Source organism: Capsicum annuum, chromosome 5, assembly GCF_002878395.1.
Source record: "Capsicum annuum cultivar UCD-10X-F1 chromosome 5, UCD10Xv1.1, whole genome shotgun sequence".
NCBI classification, from domain to species: Eukaryota; Viridiplantae; Streptophyta; class Magnoliopsida; order Solanales; family Solanaceae; genus Capsicum; species Capsicum annuum.
Genome location: NC_061115.1, coordinates 139,918,598 through 139,929,910, shown reverse-complemented (window position 1 = coordinate 139,929,910; position 11,313 = coordinate 139,918,598). Strand labels below are relative to the sequence as shown.

General features: G+C 35.2%; 1 protein-coding gene across 2 annotated transcripts; it reads right to left on the bottom strand.

Annotated features, from left to right (window-relative positions):
• Positions 1-1,147: 1,147 nt before the first annotated feature.
• LOC107870811 (probable alpha,alpha-trehalose-phosphate synthase [UDP-forming] 9) lies at positions 1,148-7,849 on the bottom strand. 2 transcript variants are annotated; one of them, XM_016717464.2, is made up of 4 exons: positions 7,534-7,849; positions 2,426-4,509; positions 1,979-2,246; positions 1,148-1,884 (listed from the first exon to the last, which is right to left on the bottom strand). In XM_016717464.2, exons 2-4 carry the CDS (start codon positions 4,387-4,389, stop codon positions 1,549-1,551), a joined length of 2,568 nt encoding a protein of 855 aa, XP_016572950.1. In that variant the 5' UTR covers positions 4,390-4,509; positions 7,534-7,849; the 3' UTR covers positions 1,148-1,548. The 2 variants fall into 2 exon arrangements, with proteins under 2 accessions (XP_016572950.1, XP_047269143.1); XM_047413187.1 differs by having other exon boundaries at positions 2,426-4,500; positions 7,534-7,802.
• Positions 7,850-11,313: the final 3,464 nt, after the last annotated feature.

Below are 11,313 nucleotides of genomic sequence, written 5' to 3'. Positions count from 1 at the left end.
ATAAAATATCGCACTCTAATTTTTCTTCACAGACTATTTTTTATTAGTCTGTGAAATACCTCACTACTCTCTCTCTATATTTGATTCTCTCTCTATTGGCGTGTTGAACCAGTGAGCTGATGAACCCCTTTTAAAGGCAAAAATTTGTCCAAGTCGATGTTATCAGTGATGTCAAAACACCATGAAAAATCAAACCTTTTTTTAACTTTTCCCTATCCAATAAATATAAATTTGACAAATTAAAGATATGGACATGCAACAATTGTGGACTTGTATTTCCGACGTCATGTTGGATGAGGCTGGACACCACACTCGTGCAGTGGAGTTTGTAGATTTTGGTGGGCGATTTTGGTACCCACCAATTGATACTTCTAAGTCATCTAAGAGTTTAGTCACTCGGTACCTGCGCAGGACCCCTCAAAGACACTAGCAAAACTTTTAATCAATATTTAATTCATTCAATATCTATTCTATTCGGGTATAACCCTCAAGCCGACAAATAGGCAAAGGTATAAGGATTATGCTGCCTTGAGATTTTATACATATCAAACTAATTTGTAGATTTTTAAATAAATAATATATATTTTCCTAACGTATTTCCAAATGATAAATATTATCTTTCTATTATTTATTATTTTTACTTATAACTATGTGTCACATATAAAATTAATAGTCAACATAAAACTCGACATATTTGAAGTGAACAAACAGTAACAAGTGCAGGTAAACTACAAGATACACGAGTTGATGTTAAAATATGCACACTTTACAAAAAAAATCGGCTAACGGTGATGGATTAGAAAAGTTTGGCAAGTTCACAACTACCTATTTTAATAAACTAAGTAATTAACAAATACTACAATAAAACAACAACATACCTAATGAGATCGTTTGGGATGTCAGCCAAACCCCCTATATGCGCCATAGCCGCTTGAGCCTTTTTTTTACACGTTAAAAGTTACTTTCTGAAACAGAAACATCTCACTTCCAATTCGAAACTCCTGAAAATAAGTAGACTTTTATAGCGTTGCTGATTTTTTGTTTTATGAGGGGAAGAGAAAGGTCCTAATGCTTGAAACAAAGTTGATTTCATCTCTGCCCTTGACTTTCCTCATTTGGTTTTCCAAAAACTTGTCTAACGAATTTCTTCCTTTTAAACTTATTGCTTCTTAAATAAACAGGCAGATCGGTCATGTCACAATGACATTTCTTACATACATACACGCTATGAAGAATCCAACTGATGCCTTCTAAACATCATTGTTAGCAGCTTCCATTAAGATAAATACCAAGGGAGATAAACCAAACTCTCATATTACCGTGTGTATGCACAAGGTAACAGTGCCTGTTAATAATTCAGGGCAGACACAATGACTACTCCAAAACTGTACTTCGAAAAAGAACACTGGACTTTCTACACCAAACTAGACTGCATCCTTGAAAACCTAAAAGCCCTTTCATCGCATTAAGATTTGAGTATGGAACCCATTCCTTGCCTATCAAAGAAAATCTCAAAAGCATAACCATGTACATGAAGCACCAACTTGTTTACCCACTCAAATTAACAGATGAGCCAAAGGCAACCTGGAATTGAGCAGTATCTATAGGCTTTGGATTAGAAGAATTAGCAAGGCCTTCAAGCAGTCTAAGAACATCGGCGGTATCATCGAGGTAATACTTGGCTTTGCTTGGCTTTTGCCCGACAGTGCAGGCAAAGATATCAGGGGCAGCAGTGACTGACGGACTAGAAACAGTGCTTAATATGCTCTCAAACATGTCTTCATCCGACCTGTCATCTCCAATGCACATCACAAAATCAGGCGGTTTCCCACTATCAACCATCATCGAGAGAACTTTTTCTGCAACTAATCCTTTGGTAACACCCTGGAAGTCACAAAAAGTTCAAAACTTTTGAATGGCATTACGCAACATGCTTGTGCTGCATTAGTTAAAATACAGAGAGAAGAGGAAGGCTCACTTGCGGCTTAACTTCAACAATATGTTGACCCCTCTTAACAACTGCAGATTCATTTGCAAGTACACTTTCCAAATGATCCAGCAATTCCTTCGCCTGACAGGAGCCAAAATCAGGGTCTGCATCATAATGGTGCCACACCAATGCACTCTCTTTAGGTTCTATATATGATCCATCAGTTGCTTCCGTGTAAAGTTTCATCACAGGTTCCGCGATTTCTTTCCATTCAAGATCAGAATCCAAATAATCCCATTCAGAGGTTTTACTGCCCCTGCAACAAAAGAAAGCAATAGAGACCATGTTGTAGATGAACGTGTAATAAATAAAAATAAAATAAAACCTGAACACAAGTTCCAAGTGAGAAACTACAGTCCAACTGCAAAACAAAGTGGACTATCTGACGAAAAGTATCAAAGCAACCCTAAAAATACAAGATTAATAGTTGCGTACCTTATGAAGTACCCATGTTCAGCAGCTATTCCGAGCCTTTTGCATGGTGCAAGCCACTTGCATAATGAAGTCCTTCCTCTGCCACTAACAATATACACTGTATTTTTAGGTTCACTACTTAGAGCATTCAACAGAGAAATAACTTCGGTACTTGGCGCTTTAACCAAAGAGGACTGAGGTACAACAGTACCATCATAATCCAAAAAAATCGCCCTTCTCTGTGTCTGCCTGTATGAGGAAACAATGTGATCTATGGACAACTTCCTAAAGCTTGGTGAAAGAGAAATAACTCTGAAACCTAGGCCAAGGCCAATGCCCCAACAACGCTTACTATAATGATCTTGGCATGCTCTCTCCAAGTCCTGCATGAAGCTATGAGCCCAATAAGCTACATCATGAGAGCTCACATAGCGGTAGTGCTTCTCATGACGAAGTACTTTCTCAGAATACGGCATTGTAATGGCCACATTTAAAGCCTCAGCCACAGCTTCAACATCCCATGGATTTACCCTAATTGCCCCACTCAAGGATGGTGAACAACCAATAAATTCAGACACAACAAGCATGCCAGTTCTAGGAGATTCAGCTTTGATACCCATAGCCTCATCCATACCAGGAGAGCCTTGCCTACAGACAATATACTTGTAAGGCACTAAATTCATCCCATCTCTCACAGCATTGACTATACAACATTCAGCAACAGCATAGTATGCAGTCTTCTCATATTGAGCAACTGGACGATCTATCAAAATTACAGGCTCATAATTAGCTCTTCCATAAATTTGGTTGATCCTGTCGACAGTCAAATATGTCTCCCTCTTTGCTTCCTGAACATCCTTTCCAGAGCTACGAGCAGGATTTACTATTTGGACAAGAACAAGTTTTCCCTGGAAATCCTCTTGCTGCTGAAGTAGGTGCTCAAAAGCTAGCAATTTCAAACTAATACCTTTAAAAATGTCCATATCATCCACACCGAGAATGACTTTCTTCCCTTTGAATTGCTCTTGAACTTCTTTAGCTTTAGCAAACGTAGAAGAAAGATTCAACACAGACTCAAGTCGACCCATATGTATACCTACTGGAAGAATCTTTATGTAAACTGTACGACCAAAGAAATCAAGTCCGATGTATCCGCGCTTAGATTCATAATCTAGACCTAACATCCTACTGCAGCATGACAGAAAATGACGTGCATAATCAAAAGTATGAAAGCCAACCAGGTCGCAGTTCAATAATCCCCTTAAAATTTCATCCCTAACTGGGAGAGTTCGGTAAATTTCTGATGATGGGAATGGGCTATGAAGAAAGAACCCGACTTTCACTCGATGGTACCGCTTTCTTAAGAATGTTGGAAGAACCATGAGGTGGTAATCTTGAACCCAGATATAATCATCCTCGGGATTAACCACTTCCATGACCTTATCAGCAAACAGCTTGTTCGCTGAGACATAAGCTTGCCACAGCTGACGGTCAAAACGATCGCCATGGTCTGGGCACATCGGGAGCATGTAGTGAAAAAGAGGCCACAGTTGTTGCTTACAGAAACCATGGTAAAATTTTCCCTGGATGTCATCAGGTACAAAGGTAGGCACACACTTGAACTCCTCAAGTAGTCGCTGTGTAACTTCCTCCTGTTCACTGGGATCCACATCTACCTTGAGAGAACCCACATAGATAACCTCAGTTTCAGGTGAAAACCCGTCCTTCAGCTGTAATAAGAGAGAATCCTCGTCCAAGCTAAAGCACCACTTTTCAGCTGTTGTATCCCTTAGAACATGCAAAGGCAACATGTTTGCAACAATAATTTTCCGCTCGTGACAAGCAGACGACATACTGTCTGAATCCCCATCAGAAATTATCCCGGGAGCGGTCATCACATGTGGAAGAGCTCTAGGAGTCTGAGGCATATCCAGCATATCACCAGATGCCAAGTCGAAAAAATTTGCACTAGATCTTGATGCCATGACTCTTGAAGTAAAAGTTAGCTTTACGTTATCATAAAAGTTCTGCTGAAATATGTGAAACCAAAGATAAGTGTGCCCCAGCAATTGCTGAATCAACTTTTTTCCTGCAGTCTACAGAACCTTGAAAAAAGAAGGGAGGGCACATATCAATCAGAATTTTCCTCATAAGTGCATCATAGGACTTGCACATGAGAATGTCCACATAATTCCAGAGAATGATGTCAAACATGCATTGAACTAAACAATTGAGATGAAATGAAGTATAATCCTCAGTACTCAATATAATAATGCCTTTATATTGAATATCCCAAGTTGACAAGTACAGAATATGGAAGGTACAGATACAATTCATTTTCAACAGGTAGCAGTGGTGACAAAAAAAGAAAGTAAATAAAAGATGGCCTAATGCCAATTGTTATTACGTAATGGACCTTTTTATTCCAATAAATATCTGAAAATTGTCAACGGATAGGAGCTGTTTGAATCAAATAGATATTATATGGCCGACCCACAAAGACTTCATATTGGAGAAGACTACTATTTTTTCATAATACATAACTAATAATAGTTATTTACGACTTTTTACTATCTGACAAGACTCTTTTGTGCGATAACCAAGGATGATTTAAGCCTCAACTGGAAATTACTAAAAATATTAAACTCCGCTGGATATTAGCTAAAATGGAATTAAATGCCTGATCATACTTTCCTGGACTATCCAAATTTGATGTTTGTCGCATTATGAATAGTATTAATTTTACATTTGAGGTGTTGAATTCTATCGTAGTTTGATAAAAATATTCAGCTTTGTCAGATCAATGCACACAAACTACTAAAAATTAGGTTTATCTGGTCGACGCACACAAACTATTAAAGATTAGGTTTGTCTGGTCGACGCACACAAACTTCTAAAAATTAGGTTTGTCTGGTTCGACGCACACAAACAACTAAAAACTTTTAACGGCCATCGACAGATGAATCTACTTTGACATGATTATTGTTTTGCATTTATATGTCTACCTCAAAGACTTTTGATGGTTTCCAAAAAATCCTTTTCTTTAACTCATTTATGAATTCTTCACATGCATTATTGAGCGGAAATTTCTCCATCACACTGGTGACACTTCTATCAGATAATACTACTTTCTTCAACTATTAAAATATGTTGTTTTACGTGCATGCATGTGCATGATTCTAACACTCCAAGAATAAGAAAATACTCCATTGCTTACTCTCTAGGTACTTCCTTGTACCCTTTTTTCTGTTATCATAATTTTTGCAATGCATATACTAACATATGGGCGACACACTTCTACATAATTATTTTCATGAAGATACAAATAAATGTGTCTATGTTAGGTTAGATATGCTCCTTAGTTAGTGGCTTGTAGGTCGTGGATTTGAATTATGGAAACAGCCTCTATGCAGAAATGCAACGGGAAGCTATCTTCAACATATGCCCACTTTCCTCCTACACTACACTGGTAGGGGAGCACTTTGTGTATGACATAAACATTAAGGGGTCATTTGGTAGAATGTACTAGAGAAAATAGTGCATGTATTAAGTTTGATGTTACTAGTCCCTTGTTTGGTATAATTTTTCAAGTATGTATAACAAATACAAGCATTAGTTATAAACCCTATTTGGTATTTCCCTATGTATAACTTTTTTTCTAGTGACCGTGGTGTCTGGGCCAGTTTTTTCATGCCTCGACTAATTCCACGAAATGCCTAACACCTCCCACCAGCAATAAGTATCAAGTATCAGGTACCACCTTTGTCGCCTGTCTACCAAGGTTAGGACAAATGGAAAAAAATTACCTAGTTTTTTTTTGACTCTTGAACCCGAGATTCTCAACCCACTTCATTGAATAACTAATACATAGCGAACCATGGTATTATTAATATAGAGATTTTTAATACATGCATAAGCACGGTTAGAGACACAATTGCCCCTGAAAGTGTACAAAGCTAAAGAATGTGGAGGGCGATTTTGTAAACAAAAGTGCTTTAGAAATTATGCAATGCATGTTATATTATTAATAAACCAAACAGTGAATAAGAAATAACGTCGGAATAACTAACCCCTACATTACTAATCTAACCTTTTCAGCACTACTGTTTACACCTTACCAAATGACCCCTAGCTTCAATAGTTAGTCATTCAAATCACATTGCCATTTATTTACTTCCACGACTCATACAAATTTTTACATTAGCTTACGTACAATTCAGTGTCATAATGTGGGGAAAATGAAGAGGGTTAAGGCATGTAAATTCCTTTTTCACAAATGTAATCTCATTTGGAAAAATACCCCAGGATATATCTTAAGGTTCTATAAAATAAGCATTTAATGCTGACAGCTTTATATCCAGGGAAAACATTTTAGCTCCTTTATGAGTTTTGAGCGAGAGAAGCAAAGAATTGGGAACTGAGTAAAACTAAAACGATTTGCAAAAAGGGTCAAAGAAGTTAAAGTATTCCAGCTAAAACACTTTTGCTTGTCCACCTTGGAATTTGCAGGCGTATTAAGAAACAATGATTGATAGAAAAATTTTACCATAATGCCCACATCAATTGATGTTTTCTTGAGAAATTGATAGAAAAATTTTACCATAATGCCCACATCAATTGATGTTTTCTTGAGAAATGATTTGGGGAATAGTAATTAATGTAATGGGCAAAACATGGAAAAAATTTGTATTTTCTTGATAGTTAAAAATGACATGTAAAAATGAAAATTTATTTTTGGAATAGTGAACAAGTAAAAGTGAACATACTAAGTAGCTTTTTATTCCAAATGATAGAACAAGGATCAATTAATTGATTTTACCAATTCGAGATACAGGTAAAACCATGTACCAAATGAAAACATTATGCTAAAAATAAGAGTCTCACCTTAAATTCAAATGAGGTCAATTAGGAATTTTCAAAAGGACTCGACAATTTCCCAAGAAAATCAAAGTAAATCAGCTCGACTATAATGATTATTTTCAGTGAACAATCTTCTGGTTTATCATAAAACTCAAAAAAAGTATTCTTAATTTAAAAATAACCAAACAATTAACAAAATCAGGTTAAAACGTTAATTCAACAGAAAAGGAAACAAAAAAGAAAAGCAGATCAAAGGAGAAGAAGGTTACATATAAGACTTTGGAATCCGGTGAGCAGAAAACTAATGCTGACGTCACAAACCGACGATATTTCCTGAGCGGGCAGGGTTATCACATACAAAAAAATTACAATTAAAAGGATAGGTGAACCGGAGAATGCAGAAAAAGGAAGAGGAGTTCTGTTTGAAATTTCAACTTTGAATGGAAGACAGAGAGAGAGAGAGAGAGAGTTGTAGTAGTTTTTATGAGAGAGGAAAATGGATAGTGATGAGCCTTTGACAGGAATTAGTGCAAGTGTTGTTGAGTAAAGTACCACGTGTAACGGTTTTCCCGTTTTTGTTTGCGTGTAACAAGCGAAAAGATATCCTTCCAGTTGGTATTTATCCACTTTACGATTGATACAAATATTTTTATTAGTATAGCCGCGCATAATGGGTGTGTTTGGTACGATGAAAAATATTTTGCATGGAAAATATTTTCTTGAAAAATGTTTTCCTCGAAAATAAATTGATTTTTTATTTATTTTTTTATGTTTAGTTGGTGAATGAAAAATATTTTTCAAAAAATATTTTATGGTGTTTGATTGGTGAGTAGAGAATATTTTTTAGAAAAATATTTTCTAGTGTTCGATTGATGAGTGAAAAAATATTTTTTAAAAAATACTACTATCTGTTAACTAGTATATTAGTGCCTCTAGCAATTCAACAATTTGTAAGAACTAATTTAAGCAAAGGAAAGTCATTTTCCACCAAATGGTGGAAAATAAGTTGTTTTGAAAAATATTTTCCTAAACTTTTGTTGCAACCAAACAAGGGGAAATTGAAAAATATTTTACATCATACCAAACACACCCAATATTTAAAAGAAAAATTATTAATAATTTCATATTGAAGTGCCTTGTTTAATTCATATTCAATCATATTATCTTAAAAAATTTAACTACACTACTACAAATTACCCCTATGGTGACGGTTGCAAAACCATTGTAATAGACAACTAAACCATTGCAGTAGACAACAAAAATGATTCAGCAAGCATCCTATTGGTGGACGTTGCGATAGGTCTATGGCAACGGTTTTTGCGATGGTTGTCTAAACCGTTGTCATAGATCGAGCTGTGGCGACGGTTTCTGACAACTGTCCGCATAGATTTACCTATTGCGACAGTTATTTTTTGACTTATTGAGACTTCTATTTTCATCTATTGCAACAGTTTACTGACCGTTGCAATAGATGATATTGCAACGGTTACTAACCGTTGCAATAACCGTTGCAAAAGCATCTATTGCGACGCTTTTGTTATTCTCTTGCAACGCTTTTTGAGTTCCTGTTACAACTATTTCATTACTTATTGGAATGCATATTTTCATCTATTGCAACGACATTAAACCGTTGCAATAGCATCTATTGCGACACTTTTGTTATTCTATTGCAACACTTTTTGACTACCTATTGCAATGGTTTATTGATCTATTACAACAATGATTATCACATGTTATTAAATTGAAATGATTTGTATAAATAGTCGTATTAATATAAATTTTTATTTACATACATAATAAATTATAGCACAATATATACACATCACAAAACAAAATCATTTATTAATAATTTCATAATTCAAAATATGCAACAAGCTAGTAATTTAAACCCAAAAGTAAAATGTAATCAAGTCCAAATGATTATTTAAGTTTTTACATACTAGAAAGTTCAAGTCGCGATAAGTTTTAAAAAATTCAACACAAAACTATTGATATTATAACATTTATCCACAACCCAAAAATATTCTCAAGTACGGTCAATGTCTTCATCATTTTCTTCATCTCTTTCTTCACTTTGGACACCTATAAAAAAAGAACAAATAATATAAATTAGCACTTAAATAACAACATAAAAAGGACTATTCCACAAAAAAATAAGTACATAAACCACATATAAGTTAGCTAGTAAAGAGGCAAATCAACTAATCATGATTAGAAAGAAATACAAACATCCAAATGTGAGATGATAAAACTTAAAGAACAATTAAAATTGAGCTAATGCCTTTTTGGTTTGGGTGAAAAGAAGATAAAAAGGTTTGGGTGACTACACAGCCTGGCCTTTTTGGTCCTTTGGAAGGAAGTTGGAAAGGATTTGGATGACAATATTGATGCCTACGGTTTTAGTCCTTCGGACAGACAAGAAATCAGAGATCAGAGATGTTTTGAGGATAAAGCAGAACCATAGATTGAAATATAGATGTTTGAGCTTTTTTCCAGCATGCTGAATGTATTCAACATAGACACACTTGACTTATCTGACTCTCTTTCTCTGTGGAAATATCTCTTATAACAAAAGTAAATACAGATAAATAACTGAAAAGTAGAACTTGAAACACAACCAGTCAAGGTGATGTGTCGGTAAGGATGGGAGAGGAATATCTAGAAGTCAACACCTCAGTCCCAAACTAATTAGAGACAACTAGCAATGTATCCTTTGTATTCATTCCTATATTATAATTTGGCTCTACGCAACTGCAAAAACTCAACTTTTCATGTTTCAAGTTTCAACTTCAAAAATCTATGGCCAAACGGGGGTTGATTTTCTGTTTTATCACTCAACCAAAGATTCAATTATTCTAAGCACAATGCTCACCCTTTCTTCCAAGCAATCTTTTAACATAAAGAAACAAAAAAGGTGACATGATCACTCTAACCCCAAAGTTGAAGAGTAACAGACTTCAACCAAGTTATACTCACCTTCATATCAATAAATAAGAGAAAACTGCAGCTTCACATTTATATAGGTCTAACATATGTGAAGAAATCTAATTCTACCAGATCCCACATAAAACTATTTCCGTCAATAGAGCAGTTGTCTATATTTAAGCAGATATGGAATGTGAGACACTAAAAATTCTGCCTCTTTTTTTTTTGTCGTGAATGGAAATTCACCCATTACTAAACATTTAGTAAGAACACACATTTTCATTTGAAACTTTTCCCTCTTAGTTTTGGTTCTTTATAAGCAAAACTAAAAGTCAAACATCTATATTCAGATTCAGCACAGGATATAACAAATTGACACAAATACGTTGGTGAAATCAAAGATCAAAGATCTTAAAATCTACAAGGGTTGTCCATAGAAAACTGGAAATACTTCTTTATAGAGAACCTTCGTCAGGGTTTTTCTGGAAAAAAAGAACTAGTAATATGTAATGAGCATGCTTCTATGGCCTAAAATACTATAGCATTGGCGCGTCTATCTTACCAAAGAATTAGAATTATGGGATCTAATCTCTTCCAGCTGCGAATTCCTATCTAATCCAGTTAGCACGCAGTTCCACAGTTCAAAAGAGAAACACATTCCAAGTTTATCACAAGAGTGTTCAGACAGTTCAAGATGAAAAAACTTGATTATTCTCTAGTCTAACAATTAGATGTCCTATAATGCTGATGCAACAACACTTCCAAAATCACATAATACTATTTTCGAGTTTCATTTGTCATAGCCCATATGTATCAGCATATTTACTTATTTAACATGTTTAACAGAAAAATCTTACACAAACCTTTCTTCTATCAAATCAAAATCAGATCTGTTTAGTGATTATTAGAGAACTCAACATACCACGGAAAGTTAAAGATGACCTGAAATAATTACCTCCAGAGTTTCAAATGACTTTTTGAGGTAGTCAACCTCAGAATCAAAATTTGATATGTACAGCATAACATCTACCCTTTTGAATGCAAAAGGTATATCAAGCACTACTTGGAGAAACTTCTCAGCTGGCCCAAGCTTAAAGTGGGGATCATATTTATATTTTTTCAGG

Bases quoted from the DNA above. Each gene is read 5' to 3' on its own strand.
- LOC107870811 (XM_016717464.2), bottom strand. From the start codon at position 4,389: ATGGCATCAAGATCTAGTGCAAATTTTTTCGACTTGGCATCTGGTGAT. The intron at 2,247-2,425 runs GTACGCAACTAT...CTTTTGTTGCAG, and splicing joins GAACATGGGTACTTCATAAG to GGGCAGTAAAACCTCTGAAT. The intron at 1,885-1,978 runs GTGAGCCTTCCT...TGTGACTTCCAG, and splicing joins TTGTTGAAGTTAAGCCGCAA to GGTGTTACCAAAGGATTAGT.